General features: G+C 36.1%; 1 protein-coding gene and 1 pseudogene across 1 annotated transcript; one reads left to right on the forward strand and one right to left on the reverse strand.

The window, feature by feature from the left end:
• Positions 1 to 657: 657 nt before the first annotated feature.
• Positions 658 to 23,554, forward strand: LOC116130964 (annotated as a pseudogene).
• Positions 13,944 to 15,666, reverse strand: LOC116130935 (glucan endo-1,3-beta-glucosidase-like). The gene is made up of 2 exons (XM_031416618.1): positions 15,509 to 15,666; positions 13,944 to 14,951 (listed from the first exon to the last, which is right to left on the reverse strand). The coding sequence occupies exons 1-2, from the start codon at positions 15,600 to 15,602 to the stop codon at positions 14,005 to 14,007; spliced, it is 1,041 nt and encodes a 346-aa protein (XP_031272478.1). The 5' UTR covers positions 15,603 to 15,666; the 3' UTR covers positions 13,944 to 14,004.
• Positions 23,555 to 25,084: the final 1,530 nt, after the last annotated feature.

Below are 25,084 nucleotides of genomic sequence, written 5' to 3' on the forward strand. Positions count from 1 at the left end.
GCTCCTCCTCTCATTTTCGGGATTCTGATAAGAAACCCACATTCTGATTGCAACCTTTATTCTCAGAGCATAGATAACCTATGATAAAGAGACTAACTTGATATTCTTTTTGAATAATCAGTCATTGTATCTCTGCTAGCTGTTCGCTATACGTGACCTCCTGTAATCTCTCATATATAAAGGAACAGTGGACGTAGGATTCGCTTTAAGCATCCGAACCACTTTAAAAATCATCTTCCATTTATTTATCGCATTTGTCATTCACGTGTAATTTCTAAGTCAGCTTAGCCCTTTGCATGTGCGAGTCGTTGGTGTCAAAATCCAGCATCAACAGTTTGGTGCTAGAAGGAGGGCCTGATTTAGTATCCGCTCTTCATCAAGAATCTTTGATCAATCAGTTTTACTCATGAATAAATGGCTCGTGGTTTTGAAACAGAGCGAACTAGCCTTAATAATGAGGAGATCCCCTAGGTATAAGATGATACTTCTTCCGAAATACCTCCCATTTCGCAAAGTACCGCGACAGACATTCCCTCGTGTTCACAGCTCGACCTCGCTGTGATGAGTTACCTAGAGAGATTCAATAATACTCTCCAAACGGTTAGCTGAAGGCTGTATCATTTGGATTAGGTTGTATCGCCCGATGTCGACAAGGCGATGCCGTTGCCAAAGACGCTTATAGGTCACGTTAAAGTGCAAACACAGGCGAAAGCCTATGCCATATGCATTATAAAGTGTAAAGACAAAGGAAAGCATGTGGCAGATAATAGGCCAAAGAGCTCAAAGGTACTAGCAAATACCATTCGTGAAGCGGGTAGAACACCTGTGGCTTTGGAACTTGGTGATATGTTGCATCATGAACTGTCCCATGCCACATCGCATGGGCACCTCTACAAGAGTGCAAGGTAGGGAGATTCCCATTATCGTCGACTTGATGGTTTCGACCATTATTGCGAGGGAAATACACACCATACACGGGTCGGTTCTAATCACCATGGAGGTCAGGATAGCTCCCCTGGCCATTCAGTGCCTACACATGACTCCAACCAACGTGTGTCAAGGCATGCCAGAGGCTCTGGCCTAGGGGAGGAAGAGTCCAACCTGCGGTCTTTCCTAAACTGCAATCGTGAGGGTCGAACCCACGTTGCGGAAAATGATCCCAAGTAGCTCTGCTTCCTCAGATTGAGGAGTTACAGCGAGCTCAGGAGTAGCTTAGAGCTCAACAAAATGAGCGCGAGCAAGTCACTGAGGCATCTCACTTTTCTCCATCAGTGTTGGCTACTCCTCTCTCGTCAAGATTTAGAATGCTCGATATGCGAGCATTCGATGGGAATTCTGATATGCAGGATCATCTTTATAAGTTTAACAACTTCATTGAGCTTCACCAAGTTTCTGGCTTGACTAAATGTCATTGTTTAGCAGTAACTCTAATTGCCCATGTCAAGCGTTGGTTTAGATCGTTTTCGCCAAGATCTATTAACTTATGACAGCAGATGAGTTCATTATTTTCGAGACACTTCCAGCTAATAGGAAGTTCTCAATGCCGTTGAGCTATTTGAAAACATACAACAGGAGAGGAATGAATCCCTCCAGTCCTATATTGACAGGTTCCCCAAGGAGCCGCATAAGGTGGCCAATACACCCGAAGAGTCAGTTAGGACTCTCATTATTGCGGGAGTTTGTCCACAAACCGACCTGTGAAAAAAAGGTACAATTTGAGGACGATATTTTCCTCACTCGCTTCTACATTCTTATCGAGAAGTACCTCTGAATTGAGGATTCTATGGCTACTTTAAATCGTCACGACCCCAATCTATCGACTAGTGCTTCTAACCAGGGGAAAGAAGGCCGGGGGAAGAGTAGTAGAAGAGCTGATCGCAGATGGGCCAATGACGATCAACGAAAGGGAAAGAAACAACAGTTTGAGCCCAAAAAATCTTATGCCAAGGTTCCTCATTGCGATCGTGACAAGAATCAATATACTCCATTGAATGCATCGGTATAAGCTATTCTGGATAAATCAAAAGAAGCTAATCTGCTCGGAGAGTCAGAGCCCATGAATAATCCCCTTTTAGCAAGGAACAACAAGAAATATTACCGTTATCATTAGGATAATGGGCACCATACCGATGAATGTTGGGCTCTTAAGCAGGCAATGGAAGACCTCATTAAAAAAGAATACTTTAAGGTGTATATTGATGGTCCAACTCATGTTCGGGAAAAGGATCATAGGGACAAGGGAAAGAAGCGTCGTGGTCACAAAGGTCTCCATCTTGTTGGGATCATATTTTGAGGACCATATCTCGAGGTGCTTAGGAAAAGTATGCTCGAGAAGCTTGTCATGACATCGTGAGTGTGATGAACATGACGTCGCGACCTACTAAGGTGTGCAGAGAAGAAGAGATTACATTCTCAGAGAAAGACGCGGTACGATTGCATCACCCCCATAAGGATGCACTCGTTATTGCGCCTGAAATAGGTCGGTGTGAAGTCCATAGGATATTGTGGACAATGGTAATGCTGTAATTGATATCAATTCAATCAATCTACCAAACCTAAAGTAAATTAAACGAATTAAATATCATATTCTATTAAAACAGAATAGCATAAATCAAATCCACAGAAAGGTAAGAAATAACATTGCTCTATCCATTAGACCATCGACATATGTTAGGAATTGAAATCCCCTTGAACTAAATTGAAAGAGTTTAGCCAAACATCGTAAATTCAGAATAACAAGTGTATTTGAATAATTCCCCTTGTGTGTGTGTTCCTTCTCTCATAAAAACCTAATGTTATATTCATAGCCCTAAAAACATGTGTATAGCCTCCATAAAAGGTTTACAACTCAAATTCCTAAATTGTAGATATTGAGTCCTACTCAAAATAGGATGACTAGTTTTCAGCTGGAATTTGTGAGCTGATTTCGGGTTAGAAAAAAACTGAATTCGGGCCTGGGCTCTTCATGAAAGTTGTAGCCCTACTTATAAGTTTCCAATGCATCTTCAAGCATCTCAATTGAACTTCTATAACTCAAGTTATAGCCCAATTACTTATCGGTGCCCAAGCTATAATAGGATTGGATCTTCTGACTTCGATGTAAACTTTGAATACCCAGATCTACTAGGATTAAAACACGTAAGCCCAATTTAGAAAGCTCAGGATGTCTAGTTAAATATCAAGAAGACCTCTTTCTTATTCTGGAACTCTAAGATTGTCAAAGTCTCCACTGAACCTTCAGAGGTCGAATCTGCCAATGTTTGAAAACTACACATTATGCTCCACTTTCATTCGCATGCCTCCATTCCTTTCCTAATTTAGAAAATACATTAATCAGCTCAATTAATCACAAAATATATCACAAAGATTAATGTAAAGGAATTGAAAATATCAGTTATTGAACACTTATCAGTGACTCTAAAACTAAGTGATGGAAAACTTATAAAACCCTAAACCCAGGTCAGGTATATCCCTGATCTGAAGAGGAACCTCGTATCTTTAGGGACCTTGGATGAGGATGGATGTTCCTATAGGGCTAGTAATGGTTGCTTGAATGTGTATAGAAATCAAAATCTTATTCTTAAAGGGGAAAAAAGAAATGGTCTTCATATCCTATGTGGAGATTTTTATCTTGAATGTTTCAATACTATATTGCTTTCAACTAATCTATTTATGACTGAAAAATGGCACCTGAGGATGGGACACATGAGTCAAAGAGGTATGAACATACTTAATAGCCAGGGGATGTTTGGTAGGGATACTGTCTCTAACTTAGAATTCTGTGAAAACTGTGTGTTAGGGAAATAGCATAGGCTAAGTTTCTCAAAGGGAACTTACCTAGCCACAAACTGCCTAGAATACCTACATTCTGGTCTTTGGGGACCTGAAAGAATATGATGAGAATCCAAGCCCATTGTGTTCTTTAAACATGCAAGATTGTATATTGAAGATTCAAGAAGCCCAAGCCTTACAAGGAGGACAACATTCGACCCAAGCACTCAAGGAAGCTCACAAACTTGTCCAAGATGCGTTAAGGGTCCAAGACATGGCACAAGCCCTTTTTTGTAGCCCAAGCCATGGAGATTGTAATACCCACATTTAGAAATATGTAAGGATTATTTTATAGTCATAGTAAATATATTTAACTAGTTTTATAGAGAAATTCCATAAAAGTTTCAATAGGGGCAAAATGGTCATTTCACATAGAATCATGTGTTCAAGTGATAAGTGAGTATGATAAATATAATGTATTAAGTGTGCTAGCCATGAGAATAGAGTGGCAGAATGACTATGGAAAATACACGTGATGTAAGGCCAAGATAAATACGTGTTTGTAAAGTAATAGGAAGAAATTAAAGAATAAGGGTAAAATTGTTAGGAAACGACCCGGTTGCGCAGCGGAAAACAAAAATAATTACAACCATGGATCGTTCCTTAGAACCCAAAATCAGGGCATAGAAAATTACAGTTTATATTTTATAAGAATCTGCAGAAAAATAAATCCAAAGGTTTAGATTCATACCCACGTTTGGAGGCTCCACCAATGCTGTCTCTGAATGTGTTTGCTACCGATCCGAGTATAGGATCGAACCAAGAAGTCCACACGAAGACAACCACCAAGAACCAAGGAGGGATTTGCTAGATTCTCCTTGGCCTGAAGAAATCAAGAAGAACAAAAGAAAAGTTTGATTTTCAATCAAACAGTGAAAGTGGCGTGGGAGAGTGTATAAGGGGCTGCTGTGTTTTCTTTTTCTATTTCAAAAGGCAAAATCAATTTATTTATAAAACACACAAACACTATTCTTTTTATAGGCAAACCAAGTTGCCCTATTCCCACATGGAATGGGCTTGGGCTCCAACCCAAACACCCCATGTTGCCAAACACTCCCAAATTGGATATTTTATTTATTTCATCATTATTTCAATTAAAAATCAATTAATATATATTTAATATATATATTAACATTTAACAATAATGATAATTTATTTGAATATGTGCGAACACACATTCAACCGTAATTTCACTTATTAAATTTTTTAACAAATTAAATAAAAGGCTACGACCTCAGCAAATTTAATTGTACTGTGAAATTACCAAAATACCCCTTCGCCCAAAAGACGAAAACGCCCTTCTTTCTTCTTGGCTCTTAAATTATCTTCTATGTATGTGACCCATAGACTCCTCATCATACCGGTAGTGTATAGTATCGCGATTAAAGCCAATTAATCGTCTCACTAATACACAGACCAAGATTGGCCCCTAGCAAGGCATCATGGCCACCCGATAGATTCTGATTCAGCAAAGTAGCTACCTGTCAACGATATGGTTACCGTACAATTCGATCCTTTCATCATACGTTATCTCGACGAGACGAAGGCATAGAAATAGTGTCAACCTTCGGTTACTCTTGATATTATATATTCAGTTTCTGGACCAATGACCCGTATTATAATCTGGATAGAGCAACAACTCAATCCCACTGTGGCCACAGTTTCAGTGTCATTGCCATATATTGAATTGCGTTGTGAGATAACTTCTCCCATACCCGGGAGTGATGAATCCATACACTTTTTGATATAGCCAATCACCACCGAACTGACAGCTCTAAATAGAACTGCGTTAGGCTAGTGTCAAACTGTACCAATTGGTGCACAAGGCGCTTCGGTGATCTCAAGTATAAGGATCACATGCACCACCATTCGTTAGAGGATTTGTTCCATAGATACTGGGGTTACCATCCATATGGAATCCTCTGGTGGGTCAGTCCAGTGAACTTGCTACGGTATATCCGCCTACAACAAGCACCCATGTGTTGCACCAGGTTGTCACCAAACAACCTTGACAAGTGAGATCAGTCACTACCTTTAGATAGGGTCGTTCAACACTATGATAGCCTTACCGTATTATCTGTGCCCTTACTTCAGAATAATACTGGGGCTACTGACATTTCTAGAATGGCCACCTTATGTGCTCATAGGGTTCTCACTATCAAGATTTGAAACACTTGATACCCTCGTCACAGTTCTACCATTCTAAGGACATATATCAATACATATTGCAATAATAATGATTTACGCGATATAGAATAAAATGCCTTTTATTATTGATTAATGAACATTATTACAAAGAGTCAATTCTACAATAATTGATTGGCTCTAGGGCATCTACTCTAACAATCTCCCACTTGCACTATAGCCAATCATTCATGTATTTAATACCAAATGATTTCAAGTGCCTTTCATGCTTCTGCTGCGACAGAGGCTTTGTCAGTGGATCTGCGAGATTGTCGTCAGTATGCACTTTACTAATCTGCACGTCTTTCCTCTCAACTATCTCTCTGATGAGATGGAATCGTCTGAGTATGTGTCTGGACTTCTGATGAGACCGTGGTTCCCTAGCTTGAGCAATTGCTCCATTGTTGTCACAATAGATGTCTATAGGATCAACAATCGTAGGAACCACACCAAGTTCAGTGACGAACTTCTTAATCCAGACTGCCTCCTTGGCCGCATCTGACAATGCAATATACTCAGCCTCCATTGTAGAGTCCGCTACAGTGCTTTGCTTGGAGCTCTTCCAGCTCACTGCACCGCCATTGAGACAAAATACAAACCCTGATTGCGATCGATAATCGTCTTTGTCCGTTTGGAAACTAGCATCACTGTATCCTCTTACAGTGAGCTCATCTTCCCCTCCATAAACCAAGAACATATCCTTAGTCCTCTTCAAGTACTTAAGAATATTCTTGACAGCCATCCAGTGACGCTCACCTGGATCCGATTGATATCTACTACAAGTGCTCAAAGCACATGAGACATCAATCCGAGTACATAGCATGGCATACATGATGGATCCAATTGCTGATGCATATGGGATCCTCTTCATCCTATCTCTCTCATCTTGTGTTTTAGGACACAATTCCTTAGAGAGATAAACACCATGTGACATCGGAAGAAATCCTTTCTTGGATTCTTCCATACTGAATCGTTTCAGTACTTTGTCAATATATGCACTCTGACTTAGGCCAAGCAACCTACGCGATCTATCACGATAGATCTTTATACCAAGGATGTAGGCTGCTTCCCCTAAGTCTTTCATGGAGAAGCACTTGGATAACCAAGTCTTTACCGACTGCAAGTTCGGTATATCATTCCCGATCAGAAGTATGTCATCGACATACAACACTAGGAATGCTACTGCGCTCCCACTCACTTTCTTGTAAACACAGGGCTCATCTTCGTTTTTGATAAAACCGAATTCTTTTACGGCCTCATCAAAACGAATGTTCCAGCTCCTTGAAGCTTGCTTGANTATTACAATATGCCATAATAAATTGTCAAGCTTGTATGCTTGAAATTAGAAAGATCATTCAAAGAATGGCTTGGCCAAATGAGGATATTGTTGTTTCTTGTTTTGAGATTAGTTATAAACAATATGTAATAAGTGATTTTATTGTAAAAAGAATAGAAAAGCTTTCCCAAGTATAGATATCAAAAGAAACATCAAAGAAATAGAAGTTTGGTTTATGTATTAAATACATGACCATTTTAGAAATTGATTGGTATGAGTATAGTTTTCATGCCTTATTATATATTACAAGCTATAGAATTGTGCTAGAAGATCTTGAGAATATGTTGTATTGGCCAAAAGTTTAGTTAAGAATGTTAGAAAGAAATTAGAATTTAGCCAAAGTATATATGTTGTGCTGTATGTTAGATTGTATTTACAATGATTAATATGGCAATATAGATTAATGTATGGAATGTAGCCAAAAGAAAAGAAGAAAGAAGGGCATGTATAACAAAGTTGATGATCATGTTAAGAGAATGCAAATTTATGACATTAAAATTTGTATTTAGAAAGTTGTACAAGACATGTTTGTAACATTAGAAAATATTAGAGAGAAGTTTAATGACATGGTTATGTGATATCTATATAAGTTTGAGAAAATCTAGTAGCATAATTGGGCAAGTTAGTAGACTTAATACCTAAGTTTTTGTATAGATTTTTATAGAAGAAATTAGATTGCCCAAAATGTAGAATTCATTCCCTAGTTGAATTGTGCCGTTTTAATATCTTACTAATAGAATTATAGAAGAGTAGAATTTGTGAGAGATAATGTAATTGTGTATGTGTACATTTTACATAGCATGATAGAATTGAAGAATTATAGAATTATGTAGAAATTATAGAATCGCATAAGCACACTCAATGCATAGAATTCAGAAATAAAGAATAAAATAGAAAATATTTAAGTTAAGTGTGTTACTAGAATAGAACTTTGGGCTTTCCAGAAAAATATAGAAATAAAAGCCTTGGAATTAATAGAATGCATGCTAGAGTCAGACACGTATTTTGGGATTATGCATAGACAACATATAAATACATGACATAGCATAGCATGTATTTCAGAAATTTTAAAATTATTGGAAAATGTCTAGCTAGTTATTTTTCAGATTTACAAAGCATGTTTTTAGAGGGCTGTTGCGATGGGGAACCTGTGAGCATTCGCTGCATTAGTTAATGGCGATAGAGACGCATAAGTTTCCCACATGCACGCCACCATCAATGAGCAACCTTAGAATAGAAAACATAATTGTACAGTCTACTAGAAGTGCATGTGGATGAGAACTGTACCTAGAAAGAATTTCAGAATATGCTCAAACGGCCAGGTTTCCAAATCCATGCCTCAGCCTAGTCCGATCGGCAAACCAGAACAGAATACAGAAAGAGAAAAAGAAAGAAAAATAGAATAACAAATAGAAAACAGAAAGAATTTCAGAGAGAAACGAAAAGAATTTCAAAAAGAATTAGAAAAGAATTTTCAGAAAGAATACAAACATGATCATTTGCATATGCATCAGACATTTTATGTGCATTGCATTTTATGCATTTATGCATAGATTAAAGAGTTTATTTTATTATTGTATGTCTGACTAGCCAAGAAAAGAAAATAGAAGCCCATGAAAATAGAGAAGAAAAGAAAATAGAAGCCTACAAGAATAGAAAAGAAATTAGAGATATACGAGAAAGGAACATAAATTAGATATATGCTAGAAAAGAATAGAAATTAGAAACATGACAAATAGCAACAAAACTTAGCGATTTGTTGAGTAGAGAAAGAAACAGAAAGATATAATCTAGCAGAGAAGAGAAATAAAATGATACAGAATAGCACAACACTAGAAAGTTTTAGAAAGATTTGAGAAAAATAGAAGACTGCTAAGTAGTACGCTTGAGAATAAAGAGAGAAAGCAAGCAGAAATTTAGAAGCAGTATAGCGAAAACGAGGACAGCGGAGTAAGAGCATAGTTAGATTTGATTTACTTATTGAGCATTTATAGCTCACCCCGTTGCTTTCTTTATTTTGCAGGTATTAGATTGTAGCGATTGAGAGACGTCAAGCTGGCGAGAGGGTTGCACACACTGTCTCAGTGAAGGAATTAATGTGGATTTATGTATGTATTTTTGGTAGTAATAATATTTAGAGAACATCTTCATTAGAAAATGATTCTTATTATTTTTATATATGTGAGAAATAGTCATTGTGTAATAATATTTTATAATTGGATTAAGGATAAATATTTTAGATGAACACCCTTTTTAAGCTAGCAATTCTCTGGATTCTCTCTATAAGATACTTAGTGAATACTTGCCTAGTGAGAGATTACAGAGATCAAGTAGGGAGAAGCTTAATTGGTCCAAGCCCAATGTGTGGATGCTATTTGATTCAATTTGGTGAAGGAAAATCAAGTAAATTGCAATTAGGAACATAAATCCATAATTTAAGGAGTGGTTGTCCTTTGCATTAAATGGTTATGGTTTGCCTTTTATAATTGAATGGTGGAGAATTAACCCTTAATATAGTTTGTGTAAGATTTTGAAACATTTGTTAGGACAATTCTCATGTTTTGTAAAGCCTATTTAAAGGCCACTCTTTCATAATATGAATTAGACAATGAATATTGCATGAATAGTGTTTTCTACGGAGATTTGTTTTTTCTCTTTGAATTCCTTTACCTAAGTTTCGGCCAAGCTTGGTGGTGGATTGATTTTTCAGGCTGGTGGAGCTCTTTTAGGCTTGAATGATCCTTGGCCATCTATCTTGTAAGTTATTTTCCCATTTGGTTACCATTCATCTCAATTTCGGGTTTGGCTTGTTTTGTTTGTGTTCCAATTTGTGTTGTGTATTTCCATTGGAATGAGTTAGTGTTGATTGAGAATAGATAAAAGGTGTTGTTCTAAAGTTGTCATAAGGGTTGTGTGTGCTTGTGGAGTGTTGGCCGGATTTGTGTTAGGGTGTTGCAAATGAATCATAGCTTAGGTTGATTTGAAATTGGTTGGAATAAGGTGATATATGAATTGAGGTTGCATGAATTAATATTAGAATTAGGTCCCATGGTGGAAACAGTTACTTCTTATCAATAGTTGATGACTACAGTAGGAAAGTTTGGATTTATCTCCTAAAAACCAAAGACCAAGCCTTAGCCAAGTTTAGAGAGTGGAAACTGTTAGTGAAAAACCAGTTAGATAGAAGGTGAAGGCCTTAAGAACAGATAATGGGCTAGAGTTTTACAATACTGAGTTTGACACATTCTGTAGAGAATAAGGAATCCTGAGGCATGTGACTATTGCTAGGACCCCTCAGCAGAATGGCGTGGCTGAGAGAATGAATGGAACCTTATTGGAAAAGGTTAGATGCCTATTGTTCACCTCAGGGCTACTAAACACTTTTTGGGGGGAAGCATTAGCCACAATAGCCTACTTAGTAAATAGAAGTCCATCAACTGCCATAAATGGTAAATGTCCTGAAGAAGTTTGGTTTGGGAGGAAGCCTTATTTAAGCCACCTAAGAATATTTGGGTGTGCTGCCTAGGTCCACTAAATGCATATTCCTAAGATACCAAGAAGGCACAAAAGGATACATGCTGTGGGATAGGGAAACTCCAGGGGTAAAAATCATAGTAAGCCAAGATGTGGTGTTTAATAAAGGGGTATTACCCTGAAAAGTTACTGCCATTGATCAAAGACCCCTTAGTAACCTTGAAACATCTCTTAATCCTATTGATTGTACACAAATTAAGGTGGAGCCTATGACATAACAACCAAATTCTCCCCAGCTAGACTTAGAACCACCACCAGAAGCTAAAACAGAACAATTTGGCCCTGACCAACCAAAAGAAGAAGTTGTAGAAGAAACTATAAAACCCCCACATGTTGACCTACAGCAGTACCAACTTGCAAGGATAGAACCAGGAGAGAGGTAAGGCCAACAACCTGATATTCATATGCAGATTTGATGTTTACTGCTTTGCTTACAAGTACAGAAGTTCAAAGGTCAGAACCTGACACATATGAAGCGGCCATGAAGTCTTAAGAAAGAGACAAGTGGAAAGCAGCAATGAGAGAGAAGATGCACTCCTTAGAGGTAAACAAAACCTGATCTTTGGTGCCTAAACCAAAAGACCACAAACTGATACTTATTCAAACTCAAAGATGACATTTCAGCCTTTGATTCCCCTAGGTATAAAGCTAGGCTAGTAGCCAAAGGCTATACCCAAAGAGAGGGAATAAACTTCAATGAAGTCTTTTCCATGGTAGTGAAATATAAAACTATCAGACTAATGCTTTCCATTGCTACACACCAAAACTTAGAATTAGAACAGTTAGATGTAGCCATTGCATTCTTACATGGCAATTTAGATGAGGAAATTTATATGTGCCAGCCTATAGGTTTTATAGATTATAGGCTACCAAATCATGTATGCCTATTACACAAATCCTTCTATGGCCTTAAATAGGTCCTTAGGCAATCGTACAAGAGATTTGATACCTTTATTGTGGGCTTGGGGTTTAGAAGAAGCATATATGACAACTGCTTCTATTTTGATTTAGATGAGGACCTGCCTATATACCTCTTGTTGTATGTTGATGATATGTTGCTAGTCAGTAGATCCAAGTCTAAAATACAAGAATTAAAGAAGAAATTAAGTTCTTAATTTGATATGAAGGACTTAGGAAATGCCAAGAAAATTTTAGGCATGGTTATAACTAAAGATAGGAGAAACTATGGGTTAAAAATTGATCAGAAATCGTATCTGAAAAAATTGATAATGAAGTTTGGAATGACTAAGTCAAAACCTGTCTTTATGCCCTTAGCAAACCATTTTATGCTTAATAAAACCTAGTGTCCTAAAACTGAAACTAAAATGATAAAGATGGATATTGTCCCATAAGCAAATGTAATTAGTTCTATACTGTATGTAGTGATAAGCAACAAGCCTGACCTATCATTTGCCATCTCAATGCTTTGCAAATTCATGTCCAACCATGGCAGTGAACATTGGATTGCCTTGAAATGGGTTCTTAGATACATTAACAGTTCTTTAAGTGTCGGATTAAAATACTGTAAAAGAGTTGCTACACTTGATCTTGTTGGTTTCGTAGATTCTAATTTTGCAGGTGATAAAGACACCATAAAATCTACAATTGCCTACTATTTCACCTTTGGAGGAAATTGCATAAGCTAGAAATCATAGTTGTAACCTGTTATAGCACTCTCATCGACTGAAGCTGAGTACATGGCTATAGCAGACGTGTTTAAGGAGGCTGTTTGGTTGTAGGGAATGATGTCAGAGGCAAACTTTTTTGATGGGAAGGTCACAATTTACTCAGACAGCCAGAGTGCAATTCACCTGAGTAAAAATCCAGTCTATTATGAAAGGACCAAGCATCTGGATGTTCGTTTCTATTTTGTGAGAGATTTGGTTGCTCAAGGAGTAGTTGAATTGAAGAAAGTTGCCACTAAAGAAAATACAGCAAATATGGGCACAAAGATAATCACTCCAGCAAAGTTTAGGCACTGCTTGAAGTTGCTATTAATGGAGTGATCAGAAGTGGCAAAGAGCTATCAGGGATATGGCTTAGAGTAAGCTACACTATAGGATTTTCAAGTCTTCAAGGTGGAGATTGTTGAAGTGAAGACTGAAATAGTGTCACTTTGGGGATTAATGGAACGCTGCCATTTTGAGCTAATTTGTGTTGGATCCTAGCCATTGATACAGCGACTGGAGTCCTTCAATTTGGTCAATGGTATATAAGCGCTTGAACAGTCAGATTTTGGTGCTCTACGATTATTGTCTCTATTGAATAGAAATTGCTCTCTGTTAGGGTTTATTCGTGTGTGAGAAATCTTTGTAACTTGGGTTGTTTGAGTGATTAGGATAGTTATTCTAGGAGGGTATTCTTGCTCTCATTCTTAGGGTTTCTTGGTGAGATTCTTTAGGGTTAAATTGTTGAGAAGATTTCTTGTAAATTGTAGGGAGTGTGATCTTCGATTGTAATTGATCTTGTTGGATCTTGATCTCTATAAGTAGTACAGTGGGCTCTCTCATTTCCAGAGCTCAACGTGGATGTAGCTTATCCAATTTGGATAAGTGAACCACGATAATTTTGGTGTTGTGATTTTTCTTGATTTGTTGTGTGTTTATGTTTGATTGTTTGATTAATTCGATTGAGGCATAACACCTTTGTTATAGTACCCCCCATCAATATACATACTAGTCTCTGATACAGCGATGCTTTGTCAAAAGCATATAGTATATATATATATATACTTGTGTCAATTTTTTTTTTTTTCATTCAAATTGATTAGACCAAGATTTCTATTTTATGTTGGGTGAGGATCGGGGACTTGCTTAATAGAAAATGTTGTACAGCCCTGGCTTGTCGGCACATCTAAATAGATATTATCTATTTTGTACCTAACTTATATGGATTTGCTTCTAAGCTTCACGCAATTATTTTTCACCTTATTTAAAGAGACACAAAACTTATAAATTGACTCATCTCTTATTTGGCTAAAGATGTAGAATGTGACAATTATTAATTAATAGCTTTATTTATCATATGAAATAATGAAAAGCCTTGAGTACATTATAAAATGGGAGCACAAGACACCCTTATTTAAACTTAAAGCCCATCAGAAACCTGTAGCAACTCTTTCAGGCAAAAGTTAGTTGATGCTTCTGCGCTTTACTTGGCGAGAAGACACCAAAATGCTGCTCAGTCCCTGCAGTTTTCTGGTGCTCATCAAACAGGGCAAACAAATATGTTTCAATAGCCTTTCCAGGCTTCCTGGGAGTCCCTGTGTTTCCATTCACATGACCAATCAAATTCCTGTAGTAAGTTCCTGCATTTTCCATAGTGGCTGCAGGATTTCCTTCTGATGGCCACCCACTTTCTGATATAACAATCTCCAAATTGGGGGCACCAGCCTTTTCCAAAGCGGCATAGTGAGCATCTGTTATCGCATCGAACAGATTCTTGTATTGATATTGATTATCTGTTACTACAACTCCTGGAGCCGTAAACAACGCGTAAGGCAGGCTGATTTGCGCGGTGTTACCGATGTAGGCAAAATAAGGGTACACTTTGACAAGGAGTGGAGCTCCATTTTGTGCCAGGAATTGAATTATGGGGGTGATGTAGGAGCTCGCTTCAGTACTGAAAGTTCCCGCGGACGGAGGCGAGGAATTGACTACCAAAGTAGTGTCGATTGAGGTTGAAACCTTGATCTGGCCTTGTAAATTTGCTGCAGCTATTGCATTGTGAACGTTCTGCATTGCAGGAAGAACATATTTAGCTTCTGCATCAGCAGGGTGGATTTCGTTTCCGACTGCAATGTATCGGAATTTGACATCAGCAGAGTAGGCCAGGACGTTTGTCTGGACCCAATCTCCAGCTTTTGCAGAATCTGTGAGGTCCTGGAGTTTGTCTTTCGGGACGTCGAGGATGAGTTGAATGTTGGATCCCTTCAGGGCCTGGAGGGTTGCTTGATCCGGATCGTAAATTCGCATTTGCCCAATGTTATTTGCTTTGTAGAGGCTCACAACGTCAGCTTGTGATGGCAAATTGTTACCATTTCTTCCATAGCATACCCCTATGGCGCCTGCAAAAAAAAAATTAGAAGTACTTTTGAAATTGTAGTGCTTTATATGTAAAATCTCGAAGTGCTTTTGAACATGAAGAAAACAATTGAGAGCCTTAACCTGTTAGTAAAAACTATTAGACTAAATAAACAGAAATAATACTACATATGTAGATTTCGAGTACAGATCCTTATGCACAAATTCTAAAGACATCATATTGCTTTTATCTTTTGAAATCCCATAGTATTAACTAATTAATTAAATAATCAAGAATAATACTACACGTATAAATTTAGTATACAAACTCTTAATGTATAATGACGTAACGCAAAACAACCTGTTAAATAAATATGTTAGAAGGGGAAATTTTTTGTGTCAAACTTTAATAAAAGGTATAGTAATGTAGTTTTTAAGACATCAAATACAATTAGTCAAATCTTTTGAAAAGTCTCAGTAACATGCATCCTTGAAGCACACGTTAAAATAATCTCCAACGATTAAATTAGATAAAGTGCTATAGTATAATTTGTGTGTGTGAGAGAGAGCGAGAGAGAGAGAGAGAGAGAGAGAGAGAGACCTGATGCTCCTATATAGGACATCAACAACCCAAGGAGCAACAACATTGTAACCCTGAAAGGTTTTTCACTTGCGGAATAAGAGAAGAAAGCCATGGATCAGAAAAATAAAATAAAAACCAAAGTTAATTCTTCTCTGGGGCACAATCTTTTAGCTAAGCATCCACCTCTATATATAGAGATGGAGGCAGCAAGTATTTTAAACCTCAGTCTTGACTAATCAGTTCCAGATCTTTTGTCAATTACTCCATGGAATTTTATGACACCAAGACTTTTCAAATGATATATTAAGATGAATAAAGACTAGTCAACTTCAGTGAATCACATAATCTGCCATAATTGGTGGCAAAGTTCTTTACAATTCTCCTTTTGCATTTCTAGACCCTGAAGAAAAGTCTTTGGCCGCCTGGTGGCTAACCTTCAAAATTAAGCATGAGCCAAACCTGAAAAACATGGACCAGAAGTTACAGGTTAAGGGTCCAGTTAAGGGACAGGATTCATTAAGTTTTCCACAAGTTCGAGTTGACTGACCTGGCAAAGTTACAGGTTAAGGGTCCAGTTAAGGGCCAATCAGGTTTCTCAGAAGTATCCGAGATTGCCACAAGGTCAAGCCCATATCTAGTTTGAAAAATTTTCATTTGTCACTTTCCTTGTTTCACCCATTTATTGGATGTATATTCTTACTTGGAAAATTCTTCTATCAGTTTTCTTTGATGAAGATTTTTGCAACTAAGAGTTCACATTAAGTAAATTATGTTAAGGAAATTATGCAAGGTGTTGTATATATATATATATATATATATAACACATGCTACTCGATCGAGAATATACGAAAATATTATCTGATTTGGATCCCATCTTAATTGATTTTCTTTATTTAAACAAACATCTTTCATTTAAAACACGACTTAATTATGAGGAGTCACGGTTTGTAAACTGATCAAAGTTTTCGCTCTCTAACGATGTGTGATGTGACAGGGATTCTCCTCTCAGGAGTCACAGTTCCGTGAAAACTTTTGGCACCCTTTGGTGATGCAAAATGCTGTTATTTTTAGCTAATCTTCTTTGCCTGTTCATCAAGGGAAAAAACAATACTGGACAACATATATTTTGGCTTATTGCTGCCAAGAAACTCATAAAATAAGGCATCAGCTTGACTAATCTTAACTTGCTTCCACTCAACAATACTTATGTGGCGAAATGAGCCTCGTAGAATAGTAGTCCTTGATGTTGATAGATAATCACAGTCCAAGGAGAATAATTGGTATTGAAAATTTTATTTATTTAACTCTTTTTTACAGATATTTTTGACATTGTATACAAGATTTTCTTGGAAGTAATTGACTAATAGGCTCATAAGAGCAATAAATCAAACAAGAAAACTGTTGAGACTTGATTTTGACACCAACAACTCTACATATTTAAAGTGTTAAGAAAGCATACGTGATATGATTATGAGAGTTGATTATGATGCAATGGTAATATATGTTTGAAGAAACATAAATAAAAGATTGACAAAAGAGATTTTTATAGTGGCTCGGATGGTTGAAGCAAATCTTACGTCAATTGCTATTTTATTATTTTCCGACTATTTTTCTGGTATCGCCTATAAGGTGTACAAAGATGGAATAATGCTTTTTTTTTTTTTTTTTTTTTTTTTTTATAGAGAAAAATAATGGTTGAAGCTCGAATGTATGTCCAGCTCTCATATGCTAAGCCTCCTCTTTTATGAAGAGAGTTGTCCATTTATACCTTTAAGCTCAATGTAATGAGTGTTTTTGTTAGTTATTTTGACTCTCATTCATTCTAATCCTTTATTTTGATAAAATTGGGACAGGTGTTATGTAATATCTTTTTGAGACGGTTTGAGTTTTGACACTTAATATCATTTTGTCTTTGGTGGCTTGCTAAACTTTGATTGATGAGACTGATAGCTCAATTGATGGTTTTGATGTTAGTATTTTATGCATAACAAATACGTTATCAATATTGCATTTCGAGGATGGTTTTGATGTCAGTGTTTTGACAATTAAATGATTATCCATTAAGATTGGCACAAGGTCAAAGTTCATATTCCAGTTGGAAAATTTTTATGTTTGACTTTCCTTGTTTCACTCATTTATTGGATGCATATTCAGACCGGAGGAAATGATTCTTATAAACTAAAACTTCAAATTTTAGTTTTACCATGTTAACTATCCGTAGAAGCAAGCTCGGATTAGAAACTGCAGCTCGCGCTCAACCTTATAATTTTTGGGGAACGAAAAACAGTGACTTTGATCATGCAGATGCCCATAAAAGGGTTTAAACCCTAAACCATGTTGGAGCAAACCACAGGCCTCACCATCCAACCCAGCCCTCCAGGGTTCCATAATATAGTGTTGTAACGGGTATTTAAATAATATAGTGTTGAATAGCTGCCTGATTCCAAGGTTTAAGTTATTGGGTAAATTAATAAAGAGATCGATATTAATACTTAAAATTTACACGAAATTCACTGCTAGTCCTGCAAAATCAAAATAAATCAATATACCATTTACCAGCATAAGAATATGTCTGTAATCTAAATGAGAAGCAAAACTAAAATATTCAAAATAATCAATACATCAACAAAATAATAGTCTGTTCAACTGCCAAAAAAAAAAAAAAAAAACAACATAAATCAGTAATAATTTCCATCACTCAAACCTTGGTATCTGTACGAGGCAAATAATTTTTTTTTATTTGCCAATAGACAGACATCCATTATTATATTTTTAAAAATTTATGGATGGGGGTCCATTCGAGATAGACGCCCATCCATAGGAAATAGACTCCCGTCCATATATTATGGACAAGAGTCCATTGTTATTTTTGTACGAGATTGGTAGACGGTTGTCCATTTGTGATGAATATGGACGGTCGTCCATAATTGTTGGATGACTATTTATTCACGGAAAACGTGTTTTGTCTCCAATGTGGTTGCGTCTGATTAGATGTCACGCCCTTCGGTACAAAAATTCGGTGTAAAAAATCGGTGTTTATAACATTATTGTATAAATATTTAGGGTATAAACCCAAATAAAACTGTGTTGAGATGGGCCGGATCCTCTGGCTCAGGACTAAGCCTCAACCCTTTGAGGTTGAAGGGTCCATTAGAGGCCCCTATTTTTTCTTTTCCTTTTATCATTATTACATTTTAAAAGTGAAACAAACCATATTAATATGAAATTTCCTTAAGAACCTCTTGCAAGAAAACCATAAAAAAATAAAAGAAAATTTTAGCAAGAGCAAAATAAATTAAGAAAAGCTTAAAGGAAGGACAGAAACAAAACCTTTTTGAAAAACTTATTCCATTAATTGAAAGAGAAAATCTTAAAAAGAACTTAAAAAATTTAGCTTAAAGTTGGATTTTAACATAACTTTACGTGGAATGATTTCAAACACATTCGACGATTTCAAACACATTCGACAATTGTTAGGTATACTATATACGAACTGTTTAAGTTTAGTTGAACACGGGATATCTCATGTCAAACAAATAAAGGCTACATTCAAAAATGAATTTTTAACTAAATTATAACAAAAAGAAAAAAAAATATTTAACATAAAAATACGTCTATTTACACTAATTTCCTTTAATTTACAGCTATTTTTCAATGGCACAAAATCAGCCACGTCACCAGAGACTTCATTGGGCCACGTCATCACCACTATAAACCGTTAATTAGATAAGAAAATTTTGCAAGGCATAGAAGAACACTGAGCTCACAGCCATGGCGCCAGCTCCTCTTAATTTGAATTCTACCTCAGTAATGGCCTGTGCCAGCGTCAAAGAGACCTTAATCGACAGACCTCAACTCCAGGAGAAGACGCGTTTTGGTTTTGGGAGGCATGGCCGCGTTGGAGGTTCCACTGCCGTTGCTCTCTCCAAGCTCTCGCCTCAACTCCAGATCGTTTTTGGCTGTCGTAACAGGTGAAATTAAGACCACCCTTTTCTTTTCTGTGTTTGGTTTCCCAGAAAATGGAAGAAAGATTGGAAATTGATGAAGTTTAGAGCTTGTAGGACGTGTTCCGTGTTCGTGTTGCTGTTTTGTTTAGGTTTAAATGTATTTTGTGAGTGTCAAAATTTAAATTTTTTATTTTATTTTTAAAAGAATTGAATTGAGAAAGAGAAACATGTTGTTAATTGAGATGGCAGCTGAAGGATTTTGTGTTATGGCAGGGAAAAAGGTGCTGCAATGGTGGATAAATTGGGGAAGAATTCTGAGCTTGCTGAAGTTAACATTGATAATGTGGATTCATTGGAAACTGCTTTAAGAGGTGCAAAGTCCTTCTCTTTCGCTCAGGCCGACGTTTCCATTTTTTAAAAATCAGACTTCAAAATTTTTCTGAAATGAGTTTGTTAAAATACAAAAATTTGTGAATTCCTATCAGTTCCTTATGCAAATGAGTTCAATAACAATTTATATATTAAAGATCTCTTTCAGAAGGAAGTTGAGGTTTGGATACTAAAAATGTGTTGACAGTCACAGAATTGCAATGTTCTGGAAGCTGCTATAGAGACCAAGGTGAGGAAAGGTAATTATTATGTGAAATTTTCTTTTCTTTTATGTTTTCTCTCTCTCATCTATGTGATAATAATTAGCATGTTTACCGACTCTACAATTTAACCAAGATGTTGTCTCATGAAGTGTTTGTTCTATCTCCCAACAGACGGCATATTTGGACGTTTGTGATGATACCAGCTATGCATTGCGTGCGAAATCCTTGAAGGATAGAGCAATAGCTGCAAATGTTCCAGCAATAACTACTGGCAGAATCTATCCCGGAGTGAGCAATGGTGCTACTATGAATATTTTTGTTCTGCACTGTGCACATCTGGCTATATAAATCTAAGGAAAAATTAGAATAGAAGTAACCAAAATGGAAGGGAAAAAGATTCATTATTGTAATATGTAAACTCCACAGAATCATTGCCATAAAGTAAATATTATCTATGTTGGTAATCTTACCTGGCTTTTTGAGATTCTTACTCACATATATAAGTGCTACACCTTTCATGGCAGTGATGGCTGCACAGCTAGTTTGTGCTGTGAGAGATGAAAGCAAGGGAGAGCCAGAGAGGCTAAGGTGATTATACCTGCCAATTGTTTATCCACTCTCCAGTATCACTCCCCTTGCTGAATTAGTTTCAACTAATGATTGACATTTTATAGTTTATTCTGATTTTTTGCATTTCTTTTTTATAATTTTGTGAACCCCATCAACAAAAATGTTGAGAATATTCGTAATTATCTTTCTTTTTTTCATTTTTAGTTAAATGAACCTGCTTTAAGACCTTTTAGTCAAATCTATTTCAAACTCCAGGTCTAGTAACCATAAAACCTATAAGTTTACACTTCTGAATCTTATTTAAACTCCAACAACTAAGGATTGCAATCAACTTATGAATTTCCTCTTAGGAATATTTTAATATTTGTCGGGAAAGGTTGTTTGGGGATGGAGTGGAGGAATTCAATAAAGGAGTGAGGTTTGAGCAATAATCATCATGTCATATGAATATAAGATAACTAAGTGAGCAGTAAACGCCCTATGGAGTAGAAAAACTGAAGGATTTATATACAAGGAGTTGGCTCGTTGCCCATTAGTTCAAGCTTTTGGGTTCAAGCTAGTTTCATAATCATGCATACAAGCTTTGGGAGCCAAAACCAAAGGAGTATCCATGCATTTCCCTCACAAAACTTATAGATAGCTTGCTTTCCTCCCGTCTTTGTCCTTGTATATATGATGTATGTGCAAATATGCTCTTCTCAGATTCAGCTATTATACAGCAGGCACCGGTGGTGCTGGTCCTACAATGTTAGCTACTAGTTTTTAACTTCTTGGAGAGGAAGTTGTTGCATATAGTAAAGGTCAGTTTCAAGGGCATGTTGTGAATTATCTATGCTCACTTGTTCTACTTATATGATATCTAACCATGATGGTGCAATATCCAAGCAGGAGAAAAGGTCAAACTGAAGCCGTATAGTGGAATGATCAATGTTGATTTCGGAAAATGAATTGGAAGAAAAGATGTCTTTCTATTGTAAGTTCAAAGGAAAGAAGTTGATTTCAAAACTAGTGGGAAAGATTTCTCTAATGATTTGAGAAACTTTACAGTTTTCATAAATTTATGTGAGGCTTTTAACCAATTTCAAAACCAGCGCGACTTTTTTTTATATTAGCAAAATTCAGGGTAAGTCAAGCAATATTCCTCACAGTATGGATAATTTTTTTTTTTTTTTAAATACCATGATAAATTCTCATGGCTAAATTAGCATAGAGAACTGATAAATATATAACAGTTACTACTCTCATGTGAAGAATAGATTGATATAAGAGACCTAAATGTATTGATTCACCAATTATGTTCCTTAAAGTATATAAAATGTCAGAGAGTTGATAGATTGCTTATTGTATTGAGCTGGATTAAAATAAAATTGGTGGTTTTCCATCCCTGAGTCAACCTTTACTATAAGAATTCATGCAATTGCTAGTGCGTAGCTTTTGATGAATGTCATTTACATTTAGCCATTTGTTTTGGTGTAGCCACTTGATTGAAAAATTGTGGATCGTGAAATTGCTTTATTTCCTGCAACAGTTAAATTCAACTGAATCATTTATTTTCAGGAATTTACCAGAGGTGTGAAGTGCTCATGAAATCCTAGGAGTACCAACTGTCAGTGCTCGATTGGGAACCGCACCATTCTTCTGGAATTTGGGAATGGTTGCCATGACAAAGCTTCTTTCTCCTGTATGCAGTTACTTTACCCAGAGCTTGAATTGGCAGATTATTAGATTTTTCAAGTGGCTTGTTATTGAGTTATATGTTATTATAATGCCCATATATTATGGAAGCTGCTGGGGAAGCATAACTAGTGGTCATATCATATGTAATGTTCTGAGCATCATTTAATGATTTGGTGATTGATTAATTCCTAAAAAAATTTAAATTACAACTGACACATGCACTTTTAATAGATAAAAATCTTCTGTAACTTATTCCATGTAACTGTTCCTATCAGGAACTTGGTAGCAAAATCTAAGAAACAAATGCTGCATCGATTATTGATTTGATCAAGCATCTGTTTAAATGAGTAGCTGTTTGTTTAGCTCCTCTGGATAAGAACTTTAGTTTTGGTTCAATATTTCTGGAGTATCTGAGAGACCGAAACAAAGTCCAACAGTTGGTTCAGTTGTTTGACCTGTAGTCCGAGTATTCGATGGGATCGCTGGAGAACATGTATCCATGAGGGTGAGATTACAATATTAACTGGTGAGATTACAATATTAACTTACTTTTATTATTATTATTATTCTCTAATTTTCTTGAAATGAAAATACGATATCCACTCAGGGTTCAGTGTAATACAAGTCCCTTTGCTAATTCTTCTTTTTACTGGCAGATTGACTTGGAATGCTCAGATGGACGCGATATACTTGGTATATTTAGTCACAGGAGGCTTTTTGGGTAAGCTGTTTCGTCTTCATTTCTACAATTCATATTCAGTAGAGCTCTTCCCTCAAAATCAATAAATTATATTGTGTGCTATACTAGTTCATAAGTTACGGATAGATTCTGGAAGACATTATAGGATGTTTTAAGCAAGATGTTTACATTTGTTTCAGACCCGTGGGAACTGCTACAGCTGCTTTTACCCTTGCGCTTCTTGAGGGAGTCACACAGCCAGGGGTTTGGTTTCCAGAAGAGGTATGCACAATGGCATGAAAACTTTACCGTCAGAAATGTTAATTTTAAATTTTATGATAATTTATAAAAAAAAAATTTCTTCAGCCTGAAGGTATTGCAATCGAGGCAAGGGAAGTTCTGCTTGAGCGTGCTGCGCAAGGAACAATAAACTTCGTAATGAACAAGTAATGCTTCTTCTCCTGTTGTTGAACTCTTTGTTCATCTATTTACCTATTTTCTTGTTGGTTTTAATTGTCACTTGTTTTCTTCTCCCAATAGGCCACCATGGATTGTGGAAACAGAACTGAAAGAGCTCAGATTAGGAATATACCTATAATAATGCGGAAAAACAAACTCAAATTATAGATCAATATTCTTCTTCAGCATCTTCACCATACTGTGAAGGTAGAACTTCCAGGCATAAATTGTCACATCTAGTTATTCATGTTTCTTGATGATTCGGTGTCTTTTGATTCAGCTAATATCTGAAGTTCTACATCTCAGGTATTGGAAATTATTGATTGTCGAAAGCAATACCTATGTTGCGGGAAGATCAGTCTCACAGATAATTAGTTTAGAAGAAAAAGCAAGTGAAATATTGTAACTATTGACCAACTACCCTCTTGGAGTAATCTACATTTTTCTTATAATGCTTTGAGCAAAGATGTTTCAAAAATCATAAATTATCATCTTGAGTTTACATCAATTTCACGGTCGCATTTTGGACCATTTCAGGATCTAACTAGCAGAATTTTCTGGCACTCTAGCAGGAAATTCTGCAGAACTTGTATAACTGCAACCTTGCCCAGAAAATTTCCTTCAGGCACAAATTGATTTTGGCAAGTCAACCTTCGCTTCGACTTTCAAGCAGCAGCTCGTCCAATTCTACATAAGAATTTAATAATAATAATTTTTGGTTGCTTTTCTATTTTCAAGATTCATTTGTCAAAACCCAAAGACACATTTAAATTGTTTTATTTTATTTATCAGATAATTTTATAATCTATTTTAATTTGATTATAAAATTATTTAAAGAAAATATTTTATCCACTATATATATTAATACATCTTTCTGTTATTTTCAAATAAGTCTATTTTTCTTTCATATATTGTTTTCGGAAAATGATGTTGCACACATTCACAAATCTCAAAAATACAATTTTTTTTTTTTTAAAAAAAAAAAATTTTTTGAGTGCATTTTGAAAACAAAATACCAAAAAATTACCGAACCCTTCTTATTTCTACGAAATAATTTTTTAAAGTCAAAACTTCACACACAAAATATATATATATATATATTCAATGCACTTGAAAAAAATTCAAGAAAAAATCTTTTGCGTATCCTTGCATGTAAGCATGTAAGAGATGGAGTACAAATTAACATAACCTAACTGAAACCAAAGTACAAATAGAGCACAATTTTCAAATAAAAAAAAACCCACCTTTAAGTAATCTGGTCAGATGATAGAGACTTTTAGGTGTATTACTCAAGAGGTTTTGAATTCAATTCCCCTCAATTGCTAATAGGAGTGACTACTGGAGGATTTTATCCGATCTTTAACTTCAAAGTCTCAAGAGATTATATGAAAACTTCAAGACCCCAAGAAATTTGTCGAGATACGTGCAAATTGGCCCAAACACTTCTGTTTAAAAAAAAAAAAAAAAAAGGTATAAATAGAAATAAATAAAATTAACAGAGGAAGCTAGCACAACTCAAGTGATGATTATGAAGATGAAGGTTCTTGGAAATTAAAAGTTTTGAATGGAATTAAGTTTGCAGATTTGCAGTAGGATCATGATTGCCACACTATCTCTTCAAATATTAATTCTTGCCAGCCCCAGCCAGCTATGTTTTTGATACAACCCA

Source organism: Pistacia vera, unplaced genomic scaffold, assembly GCF_008641045.1.
Source record: "Pistacia vera cultivar Batoury unplaced genomic scaffold, PisVer_v2 Contig227, whole genome shotgun sequence".
Taxonomy (NCBI): domain Eukaryota; kingdom Viridiplantae; phylum Streptophyta; class Magnoliopsida; order Sapindales; family Anacardiaceae; genus Pistacia; species Pistacia vera.